Raw genomic sequence first — 26,562 nt, forward strand, 5'->3', positions numbered from 1 at the left:
AGTTGAACCCCGGGCCGCCTGGGTGAAAACCAGGAATCTTAACTATTGGGCCACCACAGAAGTGAAGGACTTGTGGCTGGAATTTAGGCTATTGGCCTTCCTAACCCCAAACAATGGGGAACAGTGTCATGGTGAGTGTTACAGCATAAATAGAACTTATGGACCCAAGGAGTGTACAATCGTGCGATTTATTAAGCAGAGTGAAAGGACAGCTTCCACGCCTATGGAAGGGGACCCGGAAAGGGTGCCATACAGTCCAGGCTGGGGGCTACAGCTTTTACCCCTGAGTTGGTTCCCTCTCCCTTCATGTTCTCCTCCAATGAGAGGGGTTCTTTCAAATTTTCTCCGGATTAATTGATTTTTGAATCCTTTATCGGATAGGCTACTGTTTTACAATCCTGAGTCATAGAGGCCCCACCTCCAAGAGCCAGAGGCAAGAAAATCAGAGACAAAGCCCCTCCCTAGCCTCCCAGAGGCGGGAAAGTGGAAACCAAGGGCCCCAGCCTGCCTGAGGTAGGAAAATGGAAACAAAGGGCGCTAGCCGGCTACAGGCAGGAAAGCTAAAGTCCTGCACTCCAAACACTCCCCCAGCCTCCCCGGGAAGTCCCTATTAACACAGTTCCTCACAGACATTTATTTCTCACAGTTCTGGAGGTTGGGAAATTCCAAATCCAGTTGCTGGCAGTTTTGGTGTCTGGTGAGAACCTACTTTCCAGCTCATGGGCTTCTTGCTGTGTCCTCACATCATGGAAGGGGTGAGCTCTCTTAGGCCTTTTTTTATAAGGACACTAATTTTTTTCTTGTGGGCTCTGCCCTCAGGACCTTATTGCCTCCCAGAGGCCACAACTCCAAGTACCGTCACTCTGGGATTTGGATTTCAACATATGGATTTAGTGGGGGCATAGACATTTAGACCACAGAACTCAGGAGAGAGAGACTGATCCTTGTAATCTAATGTGGGTGGTATCCAGAAGTCATGAGGAGAAAGAGAGAAGAGAGAGACAGAGAGAAGAGGAAGAAGCAGCAGAACGATAAGGAGAAGGAGAAGGAGAGAGGAGAGAGGAGAGAGAAGAGAGAAGAGAGAAGAGACAGAGGGGGAGGAGGAGAAAAGAAAGAGAGAAAGGGAGACTGAACAGGGAAAAAGAACAGGAAAAAATTCTATCACTATTAGAACTTTTGTAAAATCAATCTTCCAAGTGACTTTAATATTAGAAGCACCATAGGAATTTTATTAACCTAACCTTTAATGTCATCATGTTGTGAGGGGTGTTCACTGAGGGCAAAGATAAGAGACTCCAGGGAATTTCAACCTTTGTATGTGTCTCTCTGTTAAAAATCATATTGACTGAAAATCTATTCACACACTTAGTTTGAAGTTAAATCACTTATATAATTGTGATTTATTGTTGGTTATAGTATACAGCTACTTAAATCTTTTATTTTTGAAATAGAACATTTATTCCTAAGTATGGCAATAGCAAAGTATTCACTCATTTGTAAAGTAAGGCATTTAAATATATGAAAATGATGTTTCCTCATACTTTTCATAAAAGCATCTGAAAGGTGCTCTATAGAAGCATCTCATAATTTATTGCACAACCTGATTGCCCAGTCTGGAATCAAATTATTCAATATTTGTATGTCTTGCTAAATCATAAAGTGTTAAATAAAAAATTTATTTTAATCTACATATTTAGTTTCCAGGAAATTTTACACCATAGCTTAAATTCCACAATTTTATTCATGTGAGGATCCTTAAAATACTCTTATATACTGTAAATAAAATTATCAAATGCAAAGAATATAGCACAGTAGCTGGATTCAATTTTCACTGGCCTCAACTTCTGCATTTCATTACGATTTTTACCTATGTTCCTCTCAAATTGCCATCAGTTAGCCAGGTCTTCTCCAATTAAGCCTTTAGTATGAATAATTTTAAAGGATCAATATAATAAGTAAATGTAAAAAGAGGATCTCAAAAAAATGAGCCTCTCAAAATGTTTCTGTGTGAAAAATCTATTTTTAAAACATGGAATATAAATTATTACTATTTTGGTCACAAAAGTGGCTTCTCAGATGCTAAAATATCAAGTGTTGCTTCTGGAACTGAAGCAATATGTACAAATATAGCTATTCTTCCTGCATTTTTCAAGAAAGAATAACAGAAAAATATGTAATTTCAGTAGTATACCTTTAGAATTGTCCACTAGCAGGATATAAATTCATCTTAGGGGTTAAATATAGAGGAATAAAGGTGTTGCATTAAACATTTTTGAATTCTTGACTTCCTTGGATGTTTTACTTATGTCTCTAATTTTGTCTTTGCTTTCAATTCGAAATAAAACAGAAAATAAGAAAGCAATAAATTCATGAGAGGAAAAAAAGGCATTTGGCTCTAACAGGTTGAAACTCCCTCCACTGTGGTGACAAAAATTAAAAATGGCAGTTCTAAAATCATTGAATTCAACCAGACATACTCAGGACAAGTAGCCCAACTTATGAGAAATTGTTTGAACTTAAAAAGCTTTAAAGAACAATGTCTTGAGTAAACATCACTTCAATGAAGACAGCAAATTTCACTGTGAATATATAAGCACACATTTTAGTTTATTCTGAAATATCTGTTCCAAGTTTTGTTGATGCTGGAAACTCCAGGATCCAAACTCTCAGAAGACTATTAAATTCACTGTTAATTCTTTTTGTTTCCAATGAATTCTTTTTAGAAACAAATTAAATTAGCATTTCTATCCTATATCCTTAGGAAATAGTTGACTATTATAAATGATGCCAGACCTTGAGCCCAAACTGTTTCATACACCTTTGTATTCTCTCAGCTACATTTCTGAGTATAAGAAACCTATTAACTTAGTGGAGACAGCATGTTTTATGCATATACTGACCCAGTACTCAGATTTTTAAAACATTTTTGATTTGTTTTTCCTATCTGTGTTTTCTTTCTTTCCATCTTAGGGGGTGGGATGTGGATGAAAAAACACATCTGAATTTCATTTGGCACTGTGCAAGTTCGGAGAAAATCTGTTTACCTTTAAGACAAAGACTAAGTAATTTTACAGTAGTTTAAGAAAAAATTGACATGTAACTCAGGGCATTTTAAATGACACATAATTTGCTAAAATTTTTCTTAACTTGATAAAAATTTTACCAACAGAAGCAAAAGTATTCATATATATATATATATATATATATATATATGCAGAAATAGAAAAACTAGTCACTTAAAATTATTTCCTTACAATTACCTCTGTATATTTTGAAATAATGTTTCTCACATACCCAAATTAGAACCACCTAGATATCAATTACATATTACACTTAGGATATTTTATATAATCAGTGTTCAATAATTGTTGTAAAAGAGAAATCTCTGTTTTGTTTAGCCAACCTCATATTGAGTACTACCATGCAGAAGTACATACAGCAACTCCAAGTTTACTTGTTCCTGGGTTGGGTAGCATTTATAAGATTAAAAAAAAATTCTCACCTCAATTTAGTTCCAAATACTTGGGTCTGAATATTTTCTGGGAGGTCAGGGGCAAGCATTAGTTGTTTCATGAGTTCCAATGAAAGCAATCATTGGATTTCATGGACCTTACCAAGGTTGGCTTTGAAGGCATAGTGACTAAGTGATCTCAGGCTAATATTTATAGCAGCCTGCATTTATGGAGCATTGTCATATGTTTGAGTTAAATGATTATGAAAATTAAATTGATAATTATCTAACATTTATTAAATTATATGTTCTGCCCTATATGCTGATACGGTTTGGTTGTGTCCCCACCCAAATCTCATCTTGAATTATAGCTCCCAAACTTCCCACATGTTTTGGGAGGGACCCAGTGGGAGACAACTGAAAAATGGGGGTGGTTTTCCTCCATATTGTTCTTGTGGTAGTGAATAAGTCTCACAAGATATGACGGTTTTATAAGGGGTTTCCTTTTTCACTTGGCTCTCATTGTCTCTTGCTGGCTGCCATGTAAGACATGCCTTTCACCTTCCATCATGCTTTGAGGCCTCTCCAGCAATGTGGAACTGCAAGCCCATTAAGTCTCTTTATCTTTATAAATTATCTTGTTTCAGGTGTGTCTTTATCTGCAGAATGAAACCGAACTAATACACATGCTTTATACCAAAAAGTTCATGTACACTGTGCTTGAAGGAACACCAATAAGTGTCATCTGGTGCAAGCAGAGTCATGGGCAGAAGGGCAAAAGATTCCTGGGACCCCTGTTCTCTTGCCTTCCTGTAGAGTGGCTCAGACAGATGCAGGTGGGCAAATCTAGAGACTCCACCTTTCAGTTGTTCTTTCCTTTCATAAGGAAAGCATGAGGGTAGCATTAAGGTTGGTGTTAATCACTTGGGTTTGAATGCTATGCAGTCAGAATTTAGATGTCAAGTGCATCAGAGAATGCTGGAAACACCAGCTGTGTAGAAGACTTTGGGAGAAATTGAGAACATATGTAGGCCTCCTGTTGAGGGGAGGGGAAACCATTAATGCTGGGTAGCAAGCTCAAAAGAACATTTTCATCAATCAATAATTGGGGGTCTCAGATGTCCGGGACGGCACGTCTGACAATTGTGCTTATTTCTTCATATTGATATTTACCAATTACCAGGCACTGTACCATTTGATTTGACTACATTGTCTCATGTAATACTTCTGGATCCTTATGTGGTTTTATTCTTATATCCTTGTGTGGTATTTTTCTTACTGTCATTTATGGCTCAGCAAATGGAAGCACGTAGTACTTTATCATTTTTCCCACTATATATATACTGTTTACCAGAACCAAATATGTTATAAATTACAGTACAGAGAGGTTGAATGGAGGAATAATAGGCACTAGGGCAGGCGTCCCCAAACTTTTTACACAGGAGGCCAGTTCACTGTCCCTCAGACCGTTGGAGAGCCGCCACATACTGTGCTCCTCTCACTGACCACCAATGAAAAAAGTGCCCCTTCCTGAAGTGCGGCTGTGGGGTGGCCGGATAAATGGCCTCAGGGGGGCGCATGCGGCCCGTGGGCCGTAGTTTGGGGATGCCTGCACTAGGGGGTTGAGGTCTTGATTTAGAATAGTGACTTTGGAAAATCAGAGGCACTGATGAGTTTCATAAACATGGCAAAAGTTAATCTTCTCAATATCAAACAGCTAATAGGTTGGGGAAGTACCAGGACTAGAGGAAAGTGAGTGAAATACTATGGCTGCAAAATTGGAGTCCTCCAAAATACTCAATAATCAAAATAAATAATATTTTCATGCAGAATTTAAATTTTCAAAATTAATGCAAAAACCTATGATGAAGAAAATATCAACATTTTAAATAAAGACAGGATGCTTATTACTGTTTCTCCTTTTGTTTCAATATGGTTGGCACAGCACTGGATGGGAAGCTTGAACTTGAATGCTATCAGTCTGAAATCAGAACCCAAGCTCATAACCATTGTTTGCTGATGTTTCTCAGGGTATGAAAAATAAAGAAGGGTCAAATATTACCTACAGAATGTAAGACTGATTGCCAAAGATAACAGTGAAACTGTGGACTTGATTCTCTTGAAGGGAAGCAGAGAAAATGACTATTTCTCTTGTATAGTCCTATTAAGAAACTTAAGTATGTGCATAGTTTAGTTTCAAAACCAGAGGACAAATAAAAATCTTATTTAACTTTAAACTTTTCTTGGCCTCTCTTGGCACTCTTTCATCAGTGCAAAAAATCCAATTATTGACCACAAGTAACCTAAAGCAGTTTTCTCGGCATTCAGTGGTATATTCTTCTGTAAGAAACGTTGGATACAATTAAGAATAACTTGAACACTGAGAAACATTTCTTATCTCATATAACAGAAGTGCTGAAGGTAGGGTGATTTCAACATTGGATACTTCAAGGCCTTAGCAATGTCATCGTGGACTCATTTTTTTTTTTTTCTAGTTTTAATCCTTGTTTTTCTCAAAGAGCCAGCTACTGTTCTCATGGTAACAAGATGACTGCAGCAGCTCTAGGCTTTTTTGTTTTCATCAGTAAAGGCTTTATTCTTTTTAAGAGAAAAAAAACCCTTCTAGAATCTCCCCACCCAAAACATAACCCTAGAATCAATTGTGAGTTTATGTTTTTTGTTTGACAGCATATGTTGCAATAGTGAAGAATCTTGCTTTGGTGGCCTAAAATGGGTGCAAAACCTGGCTCCATCACTTACTAGCTATGTAACTTGAGGTATCTTATTTAAATTATCTGTGCCTCAGTTTTCCTATGTTTAAAAAAAAGGTATAAAATAATATACCTATGTCATTGGGTTATTGAGAACAAAATGTGAGTTAATACATGTAAAGTTCTTATGATGGTGTCTGACTACTACTATTTTTAAGATGATCCTCACTGTCATGTATATAATTAAACTTATGAAAACATGAGAGCTAAGAAAGTACAATTACCTAAGTATCTCCTTTAAAAAGACATCAATGCTGGGCACGGTGGCTCAAGCCTGTAATCCCAGCACTTTGGGAGGCTGAGGTGGGTGGGTCGTGAGGACAAGAGATCGAGACCATCCTGGTCAACATGGTGAAACCCCGTCTCTACTAAACACAGAAAAAATCAGCTGGGCATGGTGGCGTGTGCCTGTAATCCCAGCTTACTCAGGAGGCTGAGGCAGGAGAATTGCCTGAACCCAGGAGGCGAGGTTGCGGTGAGCCGAGATCGCGTCATTGCACTCCAGCCTGGGTAACAAGAGCGAAACTCCATCTCAAAAAAAAAAAAAAAAAAAAAAAAAAAAGACATCAATAAAAGTTTCAGTTTACATTGAATAATATTTTTCCATCGGTATGATCTGGATTTGGATGTGAGGTCTGAAAGAGATAATAAGAATCAACCTCAGGACTACTATCTTATTTAAATCAGAAAATCAGAAGCTGATCTCAAGCTAGGAACAATAACTTCATAAAAACAGCCTACTTTGACTATTTTAGAGCCAGGCAATATATGTGTGTGTATATATATATATATATATATATATATATATATATATATATATGTCTGCAAAGTGCATGTAGTGCATTTAAGCATAAGGATAATTAAACTGATATCAATTTTCTTGGATTTTATTGTTAAGTTCTTCAGTTAACACTTAGAAAGAAGGGAAATGGAGAAATAGACTCCATCTATTCTCATCATAAAAATCTCATTTGCAGATTTCTCCATTAGGTATAAAATATAAGAGTGCTAAAAATGTCTTTAATGGTGCCAGAACAACCCAGTTCCTTACATATGATTCTTTTAAAATCCTCAATTGCAATTATAAGATTCCATTTCATTTCCTTTTTCTAAGGTTTAATCTCACTATTCAAATGGCCATTTCTTGCTCACATGAAACTCTCTGGAATGCAGTAAAATAGGGTGCAAAGAGTGAAAGTAAATTATCAATGAATCATAGAGACAGGCTTCCTAGAGAACAGCAATTTATACCTTAGGGTCACTGGATGGTCTGTGTGCTCCACAAATCCCTCACAATGGAATATAAAAATTTAAAATTTCCCCAGAAATCCTCTCTTTTGTATAATTTTCACCTCTCTATGAGATCTTCGTGTCTACACAAACCATGGGATATTCTTCCTATTTGAATAGTGCTTAAAAACAGAAAAACTCGCTGGCTGTGCGCGGTGGCTTAAGCTTGTAATCCCAGCACTTTGGGAGACCGAGGTGGGTGGATCACGAGGTCAAGAGATTGAGACCATCCTGGTCAACATGGAGAAACCCCGTCTCTACTGAAAATACAAAAATTAGCTGGGCGTGGTGGCACGTGCCTGTAATCCCAGCTACTCGGGAGGCTGAGGCAGGAGAATTGCCTGAACCCAGGAGGCAGAAGTTGCGGTGAGCCGAGATCGCGCCATTGCACTCCAGCCTGGGTAACAAGAGTGAAACTCCGTCTTAAAAAAAAAAAAAAAAAAAAAAAAAAAAACCAAATTAAAAAAATAGAAAAACTCACTATGATCCTAGTTCCTCTTCTAGTACTACCCAATCTCTGTCATATACAAAAAAATATACTTACTGCCTCCAAATTTTTCTATTTCATCTTGAATGCACTCCACTGAAACTGTTCTTTGAAGGTCATCAGTGACATCCTTATCATCCAATCCAAAGATCCATTCTCAGTCTTCAACTTTCTTGACCTATCTGCAGCATTTGCCAGTTGTTCACTCTGTCCTTCTCAAAACTATTACCTGGTATCTACTGCATTACACTTTCTCGGTTCCTTCTCCCTGTCTTTCTTGCTCACTCCTGCTCTGCCTGTCACTCTCTCTGTCATCTCTCCTCAGAATCCATTGCTGGCTCCTCCCCATCTCTCTGACTTATCTTCCTGACATTTTTTAAAGTGTTTCTTGGTCAACTTCCGTGGTGCTCTCACTCATTGTTATGGCTTTGATACCTTCTGTCTTCCGTTGGATTCTCAAGTTCCTGTCTTTAGGTAGAACTTCTCTTTGTAGATCACATTGCACCATGCAAATGTCAATATCTTGATGTAAGTATGTAATAGGCAAACCAAATTTTGAAAGTCTAAAAACCAGCTGCTTTTCTACTCCCAACTCCATCCACCCTTAACAAGGATCTTGTTTTTGTCCAGTCCTCTCCCATATCAGGACATTTCCTTCCTTCCAGTTTCTTACACCCAAAACCTAGAAGTTATCCTGGATTTCTTTCTCTCACATCAAAAAGCCACACTGGAAGTGTCTACTATTAATTTTGTCAATAAAATACACTCAGAATCTAATTGCATCTCACCACACACACTGTCACCACCTTGATAGAAATCCCCATCATCTTTCTCTTGGATTATTTCAGTTCGTTTCATCCCTGTCTCCCTGTTTCCAGCCTGGAACCCTTTCAATCTTCAGCAGAGCAAAGGAAGTCAAATCACTTCACCTCTGGGTTCAAATCTTTCAATGACTTTCTATGTCAATCAGAGTAAAAGCCTAATTTGATATACTTAATCTTTAGATAGTATAATACATTCGTATAATTCTCATCTCTTAAATATATCAGAGACAAAAGAGTCTCTGAAAAGCTAAAATAGTTTTAAAATTAAAGAAAACATAGCTCTAAAATTTAATTACAGATTGATAAAAAGAATCAGGTGCAATTTATATTATATTTCTTGATAGATCACCTCCTTAATCACATCCTAAAGGCTATGCTTGCCTCTTCAGAGCAGTTTTCATATCATTGGGAGAACAAAATATAGGAAATTTCTAATCTACTTGGTTGCATTTCTTATGATTCAATCTTTCATTTCACAAACAATTTATATCTCCTAGGACATAGAAAAGGGAAGATTATAGATTCTATCCATTGAAGTTACTAGCAGTTCAAATACTTTTTTACTTCATGGACAGGGTTGACTAACAGACAAATCCAATTTATTCCAACTAGAGCTTGATATGATCACTACCTTGACTATTCCAGATTCTTCCTGTGGTGTCACAAGTTAGAGTAAATGGACCTAACAGTCTTAACTTAGCCACGACTACCTTACTCAACTTAGAGAACTTGTTATTTCACGACTACCTTACTCAACTTGGAGAACTTGTTATTTGTCTGAAAACTTACAGAGCCATCTGTTCTATGATGCTGTCCCATACAATATGGGCCAAAATGATCTCTTCTATTCCTGAACATCCATAACATGGGGTTTATTTGCAATTTGGGTAATATAATACACATTATTTTAACTCATTCCTAATTTTTTCCTGTGCTAACTTTTATTTGGATTATAAACTTCCCAGGGGCATTTTCTTTCTTGGCACACATGCATATTATAGCAAAATAAAATTTCTATTGCTGAGGAAAAAATTTTAGCCAGGAGATATTTAGAATCTTAAAATTGACATATTTATTGTGTCAAAAGAATAAATCCGTAAAAACAGCTTTTCTTAAATTCTTTGGAAATGATCACAAAATTTTTCTTTCTTTTTTTTTTTTTTTAATTGCTTTTAGTAAGCTCTATTGCCAAGATTGGCTCAGATCCTTTAAAACTTGTACATGATGCTGTGGAGGAAACCACGGACTGGATCTATGGCTTCTTTTCTTTGCTGTCTGACATCATCTCATCTGATGCTGATGAAGAAGATGATGATGGTGACGAAGACACGGATAAAGGTACGAAGAACATAGAGACATATCTAACTGCTAGGACCAATATTAGATATGTGTTACGATGACTTGCCTCAGTTTAAGTTCAAATGAGCATTTGAGTCAAGCTAAACCAAAATGAATACACTTCTGACTGCTAAAAGCATATCAACAGGCTGCCAAACACAGTAAATTGGTCTTTATTTGATTTTCATTTTATAGCCTATCTTCCCTTATGGCAAAGACATCAAAATTAAATGTTAGTATTAATGTAGCATTACAGCAAAGAGAATTTCATTATGCACTACTATAAAACTATGATACAAACTCACATTTATATGTTTCTTTGGAAAAAAAATAATAGTTTATCTCTAGGAAGATTAAAATAAAAGTAAAATTGAAAATATATGTAAGTGTTTTATATGCATAAATCATATTTATAGTCAAATAGTAGAAAGCAATCTTACTGAAAGGATAATCAAAAGAGTAAATTTATTGAACCAAATGGTGGTGTAGAATAGAAGGACATATTTTAAGTGTCATAAAAATTATGCAACTAACCTATGTGCTCTCCCATATATATTAATGAGTAAAAGGAAATAGCCACCTCAAACCACATAAAAACTGCCATTGAATGGGCATGAAAATAACAAAGCATTGTGATTCCATCTATTAGATAACATTTCTTAGGATCAGTCTTAGTCATCAGAAATCATGTATTCAGCCTTGACTACCAGGAAAGCTTTTATTATTAGAGTACTTTTATAACTTTTCCTGAATTTATATTTGTTTTGGTGCCAGTAAGAGTTCAAGATGAACAATAGAGAACTGAAATTAACATGATATATAACCTATAATGTATAATTTGGATCACTGCCACAATTTTATTGAATTCATAAAAATGAAACAATCTTAAGTAAATGTACACAAACAAAGTTTATACTTAAAAACTGGAATTTAGGAAGCAAAGTATATAAAGACTATAAGAGGTAAAACTAATACATTTTTAAGTGAAGAAAAGAAAAGGGAAAAATAGTGATGTCATATTGTGCTTTGCTAAAATATTTTCTAATCTTTTTGTTTTGTTTTGTTTTTAATCTTTTTTTTAGGAGAAATAGAGGAGCCTCCCTTAAGAAAAAAAGGTTGGTTGTTTTCACTTTTGATAATAATTCCTTTTCTCTTATGGTAATATTGGTTTTCAGCATAGTTCAAATATATTTCCTTGAGTTGTAGCCTTAATTTATTTTAATAGAAAGGTTTTATTTAAGATTTAGAGTCAGTAAAAGAAAATACTCAATTTCTTTTCCAATGAAGTCACCTTCATTGGAAAATATCTCACTATTTTTCTGTTGATTATTTTTTATATGCCTTCTTCAGTAGATTTGCATGAATTCATCTATACATAGACAAGTTAGCTGGAATTTGAGGAATGAGGAAAGAATTTTGCAGCCTTAGAAATGATCCGAAAAATAATGACACCCATGATTTATTCTCACCATGGTTAGATTTATTGATTTAAAATTTTTATTCTTATTCTTTTTCTTCTTATTTTCTAGCCAGCATTATTTTGCAATTTAGATGATAACTATGGGGGGCGGGGGAGGATAGCAAGATGGTGAGGGACATAACTGTCTGGGAGGCAAAGGCTCTTATCCAATCAGTATGTATGACATGTCATTGTCATGGAGTAGAGTCACCTCGGTGTGTCTGGATGTGCTGTAGAGGAATTCCTTGCAGGAATAGATAAGGCAACCTGAATGATGAGAGCAGTAAACTAGGATAAAGGAGGACAGCAATGGGGCAAGAATGTCAGATGGGCGGGGCAGGGATTTTTACAGGAAGGAGTAGGAACTGCACCTGGAAGGGGCACTGGGAAGGAGGTGGTATCATCCTGAGGTACATTGGTTGTGAGTAAAGAGCCAACACTTAAGCCAGACTTGAACAATTGCAATGTTTTAGTTACTGCTACATGTGGGAAAGCTGTTGAGGGTATTTACCCAGGCAGATAACACTGGGTTCTCTTGCTCTCTCCTAAGACCTACTGTGGATTCAAGCAGTGGGATTATAGTTTCAGCCTTCCCTGAGAAAATGATGACTACCCCACACTATGTAGGGTAAAATCCACTTAGTGTATGTTAATTTAGAAACTTTGAATTTGTAACTTATGCAGCAAAAAAGAGCTAAGCCAGTCAAACTCAACTGTGGCAAAGGCATCCAGAAATGAATGTGTTTATAAAGCTCTGTGAGGAGAAATGAAGGGTTTCTTCGCCTACAAAGCCAGAATGAGAACTCAAGCACTGAAGATAGACTTCAGCCATCAAATTCAGGCTTAGAGAATCTCAATTAGTTTATAAACTTCAGGAGATCAGGAGCAGGGTCTTTTTATAGCTGATTTCCCATTAAGAGTGACTAGAATACAGTCAAACTTTAAGTGAAGTATTAGTCATTATCTGGAAATAACAGCTTATGCATGTTTATTTTCTTTGGAAATGGAAGAGGGGAAAACAAATAATGTTTGCTCATTTATACTTATAAACGGAATTCCATAAGGATATCATAAAGCCATATTTTTCATAAATTGATATTTATTATTTAATTTTTAAAAATCTCTTCTTTTGATTTAAATTTTTCTTTGAAATTATTTTAAAATTAAGCTTCATAGAGTAATTAGTATAAACTGCAAATTCACCCAAAGCTGTTTTACTATTGTTTCTTAAATCATTACCTTGATTGACCAAATCAAAATTTTAACAAAAAAACTATTAAATAGTTGTTTAGGGGACTTTTAAAAAATGTTAGGAATGCGTATTAGTCAAAAATAGTCTAAGGGATATATGTCCTTAAACACATATACACTAATGTATGTATATATTAGTGTATGTACTCTTCAAAGATTACATACTCAAAATTAGGATAATTGACTTAAAATCACCTGAATATATTTTCTTAATAGTATTATTCACAGAGTTACATAAAAGCAAATTGATATTGAAGTAAAAATCTCATATGCCCTGTCTTGACTTCAGAGGCTATGTAATAATAAACCGTAGTTGAAAGTGAACTCAAGGAGATCTATTTTATTATAATTATTATTTTTATGTATAGGCTTTTCTTTGATAGACGTATAGAGGCAATGAGAGCTTTAAAGTAGTAGGCAATATTTTATAAAACATTTATAGTACACACTCTACATTTAAAGTATACTCCTAACATTATTATTAGGGGAGAAATTCTATAAATTATTCTTGTCTTATAGGTTATTTTCTTTAGTTTTACACTTAAAAATTTTGTTTTAAAAAGGAACTGGGAGCAATATAGAATGATATAAAATGATAAGCTCTTAAAACATGTGATTTTCATCCATCTAAATGACTCTTTATTAATACTCTTCTCAATTCACATATATTCAATAATATTTAGTTATTTTATATTGCCAAAATTATCAGACTGTAGCATTTTATGTGTCCTATGTCTACCTAAAGCATTTTATTTGAATACGCTTTGTTTTATTTGTTCAGTTATTGCTATTCTTATTTGTTCAGTTATTGTTATTTATAGTTGAAGTCTGCAGTTCTTAATTTGATATGAAATAATGGAGCAGTCAACTAATCTCAGGGTTGCAGTATTGATTATTAAACAGATTATTAATATGGATGAAATATATTTGATTCTGCTAGTCTGTGGAATCTGTTGTTATATATAAATATAGCTGCAGGGTATTACATGTAGTATCTACTGTCTTTATATTCTTCATGTATAGTTATTTTTCAACTTGTCAAAATTTTAAAATACTAAGTTCTATTACCAAACACTTCATGATGAGACCACAAGGCACTGAATCTTTAGAAAATACCAGATTTTATCACACAATTGTCTAAAAATCATAACTATGAAAATGAAATACTATTATAAATAACACTTCCTGAAAAAAATTATTTGCTGTGTATGGTGATATACTTTGCACATCTGGAAGTGTGCTTTTGAGCAATATTCTTCACACCAGGGTATATATCATGGATATGTTAACGCCTTACTTTCTAAGGGGTAAATAAGTACAGAGAGATTTAAAGGAATTAAATGCCATTTTAATGTTTTTCTAAAACTGATCTTCTTGAGAACATGCCCAAGTTTACAACTGTACTATTTTTGCTTCAAATATAAATAAATTTGTTTTTAGTTCTTTACGTCATTTGATGTTACTTGGAAGGACACATAAAATTAAATAACATTGCCCTAATAAGATTTGTGTGTGTGTGTGTGTGTGCATGTGTGTGTGAGTATGTGTGTGTATAGATGTGCATAAGGCTTCTCAATACTTGTAAATATAGGATTAGATTTGTTGATGAACCTTGTCTCATTCTGCCTGTAGAATACATTAATCCACATGTAGGTAAACTATTTTTAAAGCTCCATTCACTAGATGGCATTCTAAAAAAAAAATCATTTTTCAGGTTTAATAGTAACTTATGAAGATTTGCAATATATTAACCTTTAGATTCTTGGATTCTTATAGTCTAAACGTTAATATATTAGAGGATATAAAGGAAATTTTAAAATTTCAATGGATATACTTTTTCCTTAGAGAATCATACTATAGCTCTTGAATAAATTTTTTTGTGAGAAAGGTGTAATGAAAATATAAATTCAAAAAGAAAAGAGAAAGATAAAAAATTTCCAAATGTTAAGAATGAACTTTTTGATATATATTTTAAGTTAATGCCATCTAAAAATATTGTAGTGTTTGGAGTCCATTAACTCAGCTTTTAAAAGGGATAAGGCAACTTTATTTTTAAACATCAACATTTACAATAATCTATAAATTATATCACTTGTAACCATTTAACTTACGATGAAAAATTTTAGAACTTGTGAGATGTAGAGATTTGAAAAATTTCTAAGAAATGTAAAAGGAAAAAAATTGAAGATGATTGTAATAGAAAATAAATATTTTGTTTTCTGGATATGTCCTAGGTTTCTGAGTGACAGCAAAGCACAGATGTCTAAGATTTCACAACAGTACAACGTGTATCCTTAGCTAATCACTAATACAGAGTACAGACATGTTTTATGCCTCTGGGCTTAAACTCAATCAATAAATGTATTTTTCAATTAATCTTTTTCAGGTGTTCTCTATGAGCCAGGCAATGAGCTCATATGGTGGGAGAGAACATGTACTGTTTGCTTACCACATTCACAAAAACTAATGATGAAAATGTATTAAGTAAAATAATAAATGACTGTAATGGAGTTTTAATGTGGTATTGCTAGTATCAGGATCAGTGCAACATGGTATTTTACAGCTTAATTAAAAAGGTATAAAAGATTATCTTACTTAGTAAAATGTCCTGCAAAGACAACAATTAAAAGTTTAATGGATACATGATCAAATAAGACGGTAAGTAAGATAGAATAGTTGGGGCATTGTATATTTGATAAAAATGAGGATAAATCTTTATATGATGTTATCATAAATAAATTGAACTGAAAGAATATAAAACTATTAATAATAGTAATGATGGTATAAATGGATACACTCTATTTTTTAGAAATATAAATAAATTTTAATTTGCTTAGTTATTCACAAAGACCCAAACTTAAAGTTAAAACCTGGCCCAGGCTCTGTGACAGACACACACACACACACACACACTCTCTCTCTCTCTCTTTTTCTCTCTCTCTCTCAGAGAAAGAAAAAGGGAGGGAGAGAGAGAGAGAGAAGCAAAAATCCAAAAGTCTTAAAGAAAAGTTAAAAATACATGTTTTTTCGGCATAGATATCTTAGTATTTTTCTCTTTATGTTCGAAAATATAATACTGATTTATTACTTGTTCATTTTATTAATAAAATACTGGTACTAATACTTTTAGGTGCAACTTAACAGATACACCTATCTCTATCTCCTTTTTACAGTTTATTCTTAAATTTCTATCTATCTATCATCTATCTATATCTGTATATAAGAATAATCATAACAGCATTTATATCCTTTTGGAATATGTAATTTTAGAACACAATAATAGTTTTCTAACAAGAAATTAGGCTTTGTAATGTCTTTTCCTGCCATCTAGCTTTAAAGTTAAGAAAGAATAATTGAAGTCATTCAGAGCTATGCACACTTAGTTTTTTGGACAGGAGAAACTGATCTTTAATTTTAGGAGTGTGGTGGCCTTATGGGTTATAGGTTTATCTCTTGCCTTAGAGGAAAGCACCAGAAGCCCATCTACATTATGTTTAATTTCCTTTCTTGCTAACTACTTGCTATTTGAAATAAGAAATTGTCCAGCTGGAGCCAACATAGAGGCTGATGTTCCCTGAGATTGTACTTGATGCATGTCAATGACAGAGGAAGAGACTCTTCACTTAGAGCAAAACAAATTACACTTCCCCCTGTAGTCACATGTTTAAACTGCCCTAAAGCTCTGCAAGTTGAAAAGACTGCCTGGTAAATTTTAACTCAGTTCTTTCATTGTGTATTTTTCTTACTTTATTAAAATCCACACTAGCTCTTGCAGTCAGAGTGAATGAGAAGGAGCCAGGAAATTTAAGCATCATAAATATTCAAGACTTTAGGATTAGGCCATTCAGAAGGTTGTATCGCGTCATTGGGAGTAAGATGGATGGATGTTTGTGTGTGTCAGAGCTTTCATTGCATCCATCTTTGCTGGCAGCTTCAGTGGTTTACATCAGGCTGAACATTAAGTGTCTGAAAAATACGGTGCATGAAAAAAGGAAGGAGAATGGAAAGATGACTAAACTTGTTAAAATTCATAGCCTCAGAATATTGGATACTAGGTAGGCCCTAGTAACGTTGTTAAGTAGATACATTTATCTTTGGATGTTTCCTCTAAATAAATCTAGATCAAAACTCATCTCCATAACTGTACCATTGCATATTGCTCTCAGGCTGCATGAGGAGCTTAGAGCTTTATCTTCTGGCTGTCTTTCCCAGCATGGATCAGACGTGTGATGGGGGTGGGAGAGGAAAAAAACCCAGAGAGAATAGACAGTAGGTTTGGAGGTTGGCTCAAAATGAAAAAGGGTGAGGAGGGTGAGGTAAAGGAGATTCAGGCTCCAGTCACATCTCCAGGCAGTTGCTAAGGGGTAAACTCTGAACCCACTGACTCAGGCAACTGTAGTACCTCGTGCTACTAAAAGAGCTCATCTCTGTTAAGACAAACCAACCAACCCAGGATGAAACGAACAATAGTGGGTCAAACCAGAGCCTGAATTAGCAGGCCAAAGCCAACATCAGAAGGAATTAAGAGTCTCTGAGACAGCTCAACTCAGGCCCAACCATTTTATGTAGTTCTTCTCGGAGCAAGAATAATTTCACTGGTGTTAAATTTCTTTGTGTACCTAAGGTGAGTCATAGAGAAAGTACATGACGGGGAAGCTGTTAGGTCTAATGTATTTCAGAATCTTCTCTCTGGAGTTCTGTGTTTCCTGTTATCAGATTCAAGAGAAACTAAAGTGCTAGTTAAATGAAGATGGCTTTAAGTTTTACCTATTTTAAATGTTAGATTTTCATTTAGAAAGGAACTATTGAAAGATAAAATGAACAACAACAAAAAAAAGCATAACAGAAGCCTTAGTAATGGTTCTCAACTCTGTGTGTCAGATTCAAGTGATGTCTTAATTAGAATTATCTGACTCATGAGACCAAAATCCAATTCACACTAGCTTAGTGAAAAAATACTTTTTCTGTTCAAGTGATTAAAAGGCATGAGTAGAATTGGCTTCAGAAACGACCTTATATAGGTTTTTGCATCATGTTATTAGTAAAATTCTCTTTCTTCACTTCTAGAACCTGCTTTTCTTTCTGTTTCATTTGTCTCAATCTCAGGCAGACTTTTCTCTCCTAGTGGCTATTATGGGGACCAGAAAGTTGGTGCCAAAATTATTTTACCTTAGCAACTCAGTAGAAGAGCTTGTTCTCTCCCAAACATCTCTGCAAAAACATTTAAATGTTTCACTCCCATTAATCTGGATTTAGTAGCAGATCCTTGTTGGAACCAATCAGTTGGACAGAGAGATGCAACATACACTTTGTCAAGGCCTATGAAATAGGCTCCCACCCTTGGAACTAAAGGGTGGGTTAGCATGGGAAAAAAAGTGGTTCCTAAAATTAAGAGGAATATTATCAGGAATAATGGATTCTAGCAAGAAAGCCACAAATGTCTACAAGATCTAATTTTTGTTTCTACTTCCAAATTCCAGATTACCTCCCATCTCTGATTTGCTAAATAAGTCTCTCTAGGGGTCAAGTCTTAAATAGTTGAATTTTAAAAATCTTTGCAATGTTATTCTAACTCAAAATCAGGATGAGAGTCATTGCAACCCAAAAGAGCAATTCTAAAAACAGGGAATTTTATGCATCGAGAGGCCAGTGAGGGAGACAGCCGAGGATAAGTGAATAAATGCAAAATTTATTTACACAGTGACCAAAGTGTATAAATCTACTGTTAAGAAAATCCTGAAATATGAGTGATGGGATGCAAACTAAATTAATAGATATCACTGTGGCATTGACCTAAGGCATTGGAATAACTATTGATAGTTGATGCTCATCATCTGAACATATCAAAATCTTAGACATAACTTAGATAAGCTTGAATGAATCCAACAAGGAGGTATTTGTGTTGTTTCCCTTTCCGCTGTTAATCGGCTATGGTTATGTCACTTAATTTCAGTGGCCCTCAGTTCTCACACCTGTGAAACAAAACTACTGGATTTACTGATATCCAAGTCTTTTTCAAGTATAATATTTTATGATTCTATGATTAAAATTGTAATCCTATACAGTGATAATTTTATCGAGTTTCATCTGGACTAGAGCTTTGAAATTAAAAGCATAGCCCACAGACCAGAAATGTTAGCATCATCTGGGACCTACCCAGAAATGCAGAATCCAGGCTCTATTTAGACCTAATGAATCAAAATCTGCCTTTTAAGATCCCCAGTGACTCACATGCGCATTAAAATTTGAGAAACATTGATCAAGACAGTAGTTTCATTTTGGACTGTGGTTCTGAAATTATCTGAGAATTTATTTAAATGTAGATCTCTAAAAATTTCCATGCCATGAGAGACAAATTGATAACATTTGAGTTGTAGCTCAACATTGAGCTGAAATGTTCTTTTAAAATCTCTGCATATATGTTTTAAAATCTCTCCAGATAATTCTGATGTACAGACATATTGATCTTGTCTAGCATACTATCAAATATGAAACATGCTAACACAGCCAAAATCAAAATCTTACCCAAATCTCCAAATCTGCAAACTTCACCAGTGATTATCCTCTTAAAGGTATTCTTTGCAATCATTTCTACCTCTGTCTGGATTATGTACACATGGAAAATAATATCTCATTTATAGATGGAGAAAATACAATTCAAAAAGAAAAATGGATTAACCAGAGATAACAGATTGAAAGTCAAAAGTGAGATTAGGTACACCTCATCTTAGTATATTTATTTTGAAAATGATTAAGAGTCATTAGTATACAGTGTTGAAATTATTTTTTCTTAAAAAAGTTCAGCTTATCTTACCAAGTAGTCAAACACAATAAAATAAAGATCCAAAATAATTTAGATATATGGGCTTCAACATCTCTGAAAGAAACTCTTCTTAATATCTTCCTGTCACTGTATCTGGAGTGGTTGCCCACTTAATCGTACAAACACTACGTGCTTCAAGGGAGAGAGAATATTCCTTTTTATAATATTTATTAGTGGTGAGTAGTACATTATCCCCAGAAATGTTTGTTTACCAATTGAACATAAAAAGTATCAGAAAATCAAAGATTACATAGACACCTACAGATAATCTGGTATATTTATCTAAAATATTGATAATTCAGTAAAATAGCTGTGTTTGACATAATTTAATTAGCCACTAAATAGATAACAAGATTTGCTTGCTCTTCTGTTACAATTAGTCTTTTCTGCCCTAATAACAATTGGCAGATTCTTACAAATAAAGATTCTGGGTTTGAGTGAATAAATAATTCTATTTTTTAATATTAAAGTGAGAAATAATGTAAGAAGGCATTTTATTTTATCTGGTGCTTGTGAAATACCTAGAGAAAACACAGTTAGAGACATTCTCGGAAATCTACAACCCTTATAATAAGTTAATAAACAGAATTGTCACCTTAAAAGAATCAGGATGATTGCCTTGGTGACAGAGATTATCCTTTTAACTTCTTGAGTCTGTCATTTGAAAATCTTCAATTGATAACATTTTGAATTTATTAGCAGTGTGTCATATTAATAGAGAAAAATTGTATGCTTTCAACTGGCCATGTAAGTCTTAGACAAAATTATAAATTATCTATCTACTCAACAGCAAGCTTTGGTATAATTGTAAGTAGATAATTTCATGAGCAAAACACGTAGTATAACAAAATAATTTAGAAATACATCACTACAGAATCAGTTCATTCATGGGAATCACTGACACAACCTATACTCACTAATTTTGATTCCATTGGTTGTTGCTACTACCAGTTTTCTCATTTTGAGTATCCATGGCCTCTCTTCCCAAGTAATGTATGTAAGTTGAGCTCAGAGAGTCTGGGGAAAATACACTGGCCTGATGATTACCATTGACATTGTGGCAGGCATAGAACTCATGTAAACATTTCGACAGAACTTAACAGCCTAAAGAGGAAGAAAAACCAATGAAGTGAATCTTCACTTGTAATTTGGTGAAACTTTAGAGATTCCACCCTTTGAGTAATTGTATGTTTCTATGGGACATTCAATACACACCACTAGAACAAGAAAATTCTCCATTATACTTGAAAACTCTAACTCAGACTACTAAGGGGAGCATTAAAATCTATCCTTATCCTCTCAAATGTCCAGCATAAATATATTTAGTAAATGGCTAAATTTAGTAATTTCTGCATATAGAATACCATAAATATAGAGGCAAGTGTTATAAGACAAAAGAGAATGTAGATTGTTACTGAAATATCCTAATTATTAATAAGAAATGCTGGAGAAATGTAATAATACCAAACCTGCAGAACAAATGAAATAGACATTTTGGGTCCCTTCCTTTAAGCTTAGATTAAGTAGTATTTCCCATATTTAAATCTCTCTCCCAATTTTTTTCTGTTGAAATAGTTATAATATTTTGTTAACATTTTATTATAGGGATAATATATTCACTTAAGTTTATCTAGTTTTTGCATGAACATCTATAAATAAGTTTTGAAATAAAGCAATATATTAAAAACATGCTTAATGTCCTTAATTTAATTGTAATTTAGCTTTTCAGTGTTCCAGAAAAAACCGTATGAAAAACATTTCTGCAATATAAAAAACTATCAAACAATTGTTGCAGTTGTTTTTCTGTTTTCTCTTTTTATTTATCTATTTATTTTGAGATAGGGTCTTGCTCTGAAATTTCTTGCTGAAATTCAGTGTCACCATCATGGCTCACGGCAGCCTCAACCTCCTGGGTTGAAGGGATCGTCCTGTCTCTGTCTCCCAAGTAGCCAGACTACAGGTGTGCACACCCAGCTAATCTTTATTTTATTATTTATTTATTTATTTATTTATTTTTGTAGAGATAGGGTTTCACCATGTTGCCCAAGCTGGTGTTGAATTTCTGGATTCAAGCAATCCACCCACTTCAGCCTTCCCAAGTGCTGGGATTACAGGTGTGAGACACCACACTTGGACAACTGTTGCAATGTATAAATACCTTTGACATATCTTATTTTATTCCCATAAGTAGTAAACTCTTACAACTTTCTTCCGTATTTCTAAGAGAAATAAAATATATAAAAATGAAATATTTTTTCAAATTTTCAACTATATCATATTGGTAGTTAAATTGTAGTTTGAGAGTTGTATTATAAAAAACAAGTAAAAGATGATCCATCAGCACCTTCTAAAATATGCAAGAATTGATAACTTGTAATCATGGTTGAATATTTTTTCAAGGCATATGCATTTCTGAAGTGACTAGTATATTCCAGGCACTGAAAATTTAATGTGGAATGAAACAGACATAATTCTTGCTCTCATAAAATTTGGTTATTTAGTGACAAAGAGAGACAAGTAATAATAATAGCTGGCATTCACATGATGCTTACTTGACACAAAGTGATGCTCTAAATGTTTTACATTTTACATAAAATATGTTAAACCTATTTTAATACTCATATAATCCTATCTGGTAGATACTATTGTTAATCTTATTTTATGGATGAGGAAATGAAGTTCACACATCTAGTAAGTATGGAAATCAGATTTGAATCAAGCAGATTGACTCCAGTGTTAATTATCTTCAACATTAAGCTGTATTTTAATGGATGTCAGAGATGCAAATATTTTTGTATAGATCTTTTAATAGTTTTTTCTATGTCTATATTTTCCTATCAAAATGCATGACATTTTAATTGTGTTAGTATACTGCAGACGTATAACATCTTTCATATGATTACTAAAATAATTATTTACAGATTATTGCAATCCTGAAATAAAGAATAATCTAAAATACGACTAGTTTTTATTTATTCTCAGCACCATAATAAATTATTATAACTCCTCCTTTGTTTGACATTGTACTTTGGAAAAACAGTCTGCGTGAGGAGGATATATTTCATTGTTATTGCCATTGAATGACAAAGCATGAAAGTCAGAGTTTAAATTCTTTGAGTTCCTTGAGGAAAGAAAGTTGTAAATGCATTTAAAGCCTAGTATGATAATGTTTTCTATGGATTTCAAAAGCTTTTAGTTTTAGAGTGAAAGATGAATAGCGATAGAATCTAAGAGGCGATATCTTCTTTTTCCTGCACTTATCATCACTCATACCTCCCTACCAGCAGCCAGAAAATGTTAGGGGAGCCAGGAGTAGTAAAAGAAGTAGAAATATACTTTCTACAGTCTTTGAAATTAATTTGCCCTTCTCTTAAGTCCTTCAGTGCTCTTGAAACCATTACTGACACCAGAAACATTAGTGCAGCACTAACTCTTATTAGGCCTAAGGCTACCAATGACTCAGTAGAACAAAGGGATTTCCTTCATTGCCTCCTAACACATTAAGGTAATTGTAACTTTTTTTCTTGTTCCCCCCCCAACCCCGCCGTCTTCCCTTCTCAAAATTCAAATAGAAACTCATACCTTTAAGGATTTATGGGCAGACTCACACCTGGATTAGGACAGTTTGATCTCTATGCTTCCTAAGACACAAAACAATTTTTAAGATTTACTGGTTACAAATAGTTTATGATTCAAACTAGCATCTGGTGCTGAGACTTAACACCTTTTCAGAGACATTGTACATCCACCTAATTGCAAAGGACATATATGTGGAGGTGAATAATGACTTCCTTGCCTTTTTTCTTAAGTCTCTTTATCCAGGTTTGGTTCAGGTTTAAGTGAACTGGCCCTCAAAAAGTGTCATGATGTTTTAAGTACAATTTTATGCTATTATACATTATTTCATGTTATATTAAATGGAGACATTCACCTATTTTTGCAAATTATTAAATAAGTAGAAGCTAGTATCACATAGAAAACTTAATTTTATTTGAAGATCCTTGGACAATAAAGTTCCACCTTTAATGACTTGGATCTTTTAAATTTGATTTTCCAATTTATACAAGTATAGCCTTAGCTGGAAAGAGCAAATGAAGGTAACAAATCAGGTATTGCCTGCCTATGAGAAAAATATCTTTCCAAATTCTAAATTGGTAACATGTCACTCAATTGGATGGGGGCTTGAATGATCATCATTTCCTGGCTAAAGTATAAGGAGACAGAACTGCCACACTGTGGGGACGCTTTACTGGATTCTTCTGACATCTGATATCCACAGTCCATGACACCAGTGATGGAATCCAGTCCCCAACGAAAATGCAATGTTGCAATAAAACATACAGAAAAGCATTTAATTTCCCCTTAAGTCTGAAACATCAGAAATACTTTTTTTATCTTCCTGAGCAAAGAAATGTAGGTGTGTGTATGTCTTTACTAGTTCAGCTGTGTTTGTCTATGTTTGCCTCTGTAGAAATATGAATATTTCAGCTTGAGAATCTACCTGTAAAACAAAAAAACTGCCTATATAAGTTTGCATACTTTGTTGTGAGCTGTATAGACTTTACTGTGTGTGTATCTTTTTAAAAATGAGCGATCTCTGCTTACAAGAAAACTGCCTGCATCTGCCCAGAGCAGTGAGGTTGTCTTAGTTTAGTGTAAGGCTGAAGTGCAGAATCAGGAAAATAAAAAATTGAGGCTTTAGCTGTCACACATCTAAGTTGCAGAACTGGGTTGCATCTACCCTACTTACCACAGAGTGAAAAATAACTGCTTTGAAATAAATTGCCATTTTTTGCAGTCTAATTTTCCTTTAATTTTCACTTAAGTAAAACTTACTCTGATGAATATCCAACATGAAAGTATTTACCTTTCAATTTAGAGTTACCTCCCTTTTATGTATTTGGGGAAGAGAGATAATATATTTGCCCCAGCCTTTCCCTTCTCCTGAGTGGTGGTCTTGATCCTAATCTTTCTGAGATTTGTCTTTATTTTTTTGTTGTTGAAGATGCTTCCTTGCTCATTTCAATTCTTGCTACCGCTCATTCTCTTTGTCAGGATATGGCTAAGTATGCAAGAACTAAGAGGAGCAAGGTAGCTCCTGCTACTGCTTCTTTCATCTGTTCTCTGATGTGCAGACTTTCACCTACCTTGCAGGAAACCCTACTATGACCAACAAGGACTGTCTGTCTAGTCCCCAAAACCATCACCACTCTGTCCAAACAGTCTTTTCTCCAAAATCTAAGTTAGCCTAGGAGGCTCTGACAGGATTTTTCAGGGTAGATGACCATCAGTGGAAGAGTCTAACTCACCTCTTATTCTCCTGTGTGAGTTCCAGAATCCCTTCTGTATAGTTTTGAATGGTCAGCAGGTGCCTGTGGAAGACACATATGTATATACCCACGCATATGCATGCACCCCTACCTCTGAAAAAATATTATTCTAAAGGACGATTTTAAGTCCTCCTAATAACGTGGTGAATGTAGCATTCTGTGAAACTTCCTAATTTTAAAAATGTCATTCCATCTCTGTATTCCAGTTAATACCTACTAGGAGTAAAGAATAATCTCTTAAAGGCAAATTAGCATATCCAAAAAAACATTCTAAATCTTTGATATTTTACTTGCTTTATAGACCTGAATTAAAGCACCAATCTTCTTCATAGCATGTGTTAGTTTGGAGAGGAGGGAGCAAGCAAAACAGTATTGACAGGAGAGAGTATCAAGTTTGTTTTTTCAGTTCATTTGAAAACAGTTTTATCTCTGTGGATGACCTAAAGTTTTACAAAGGTCTTTTGCTCCCCCTGGGATTAGACCTGCATTAGACCTGTCTAGTAGTAATATAATTTAATAATTTAATTTAATTTAAATAATATATATATATTAATTATATATATATTAAATTACACATGTGTAATTTAAAATTTTCTAGTAGCCACATTTAAAATACTATAAAGTAAAATATAGAATTAATTTTAATAATATATCTTATTTAATTCAATATGTCAGCCAGGGATTAAACAGAGAAGTACAACCAGTAGAAGATTATGGGATACATTTATACTTTAAAAGATTTATTACAAGGAATTAGCTGATGTGATTGTTGGAACTGGCTAAGCGTTTTTGAACCCGTAAGACAGGCAGTCAATAAAGGAGGATTGAGCCTAGAAGTTGTCAGCTGAAGTTGTCATTCACAGGCATAATTTCTTCTTTTGTCTTGGGAAATCTCAGGCCTGTTTTTAAGGCTTTCTAATGAAATCAGAGAAGCCCATCCAAATTATACAAAATCTACAAAATCATCTTACTTAAAATCAACTAATCAGTGATTTTTAATTACATCTGCAAAATACCTGCAAGAAACTCTAGGTTAGTGTTCAACGAAATAACAGGAGAATAGCCTAGCCAAACTGAGCCATTAATAAAACCATCAAAACCAATATGACCAAAATATCATTTCAAAATGCTTTATTCGAAGTCTTCATAATCTAGTGTATACTTTACACTTAACAGCACATCTCAATTTGGACTAACCATATATCATGTCCTTAATATGCACACATGCCTAGTGGCTACTGCATTGGAGTATAGGTCTACACAGTGATAGTGATTACACTGGTTATTATGTAGGTTTAGAGCAGTGGATCTCAAAATGAGGGTTCTGCTTCATTGTCAAGACTGGGAGGTGGATACTAGGCTACTGGCATCTAATAGGTAGAGGCTAGGAATGCTGCTGAATGTCCTAAAATGCATAAAATAGCCCTTCCCAAAAATAATGCTTCACCCAATTCAAAGTCAGTAGTGCTAAGGTAAGAAATCCTGCTGTAGAGTAAAATTTGGAGATTAGGGAAGAAATAAAATGGTGAGAGAGACAG

General features: G+C 34.4%; 1 protein-coding gene across 33 annotated transcripts in view; it reads left to right on the forward strand.

Moving 5' to 3' along the window:
- Positions 1 to 26,562, forward strand: part of TRDN (triadin) — a 370,662-nt gene that overhangs the window by 72,568 nt on the left and 271,532 nt on the right. For all 33 annotated transcript variants that reach the window (XR_012517192.1, XM_074397548.1, XM_074397529.1 and 30 more), the window contains exons 3-4: positions 10,000 to 10,161; positions 11,244 to 11,276. Coding sequence is in view for 32 of the 33 variants with exons in the window: in XM_074397548.1 (XP_074253649.1) it covers positions 10,000 to 10,161; positions 11,244 to 11,276 (195 nt within the window). In the remaining variant the exon portion in view is untranslated. The remainder of the gene's footprint in view (positions 1 to 9,999; positions 10,162 to 11,243; positions 11,277 to 26,562) is intronic.

Source organism: Saimiri boliviensis, chromosome 4 (assembly GCF_048565385.1).
Source record: "Saimiri boliviensis isolate mSaiBol1 chromosome 4, mSaiBol1.pri, whole genome shotgun sequence".
Lineage (NCBI taxonomy): Eukaryota > Metazoa > Chordata > Mammalia > Primates > Cebidae > Saimiri > Saimiri boliviensis.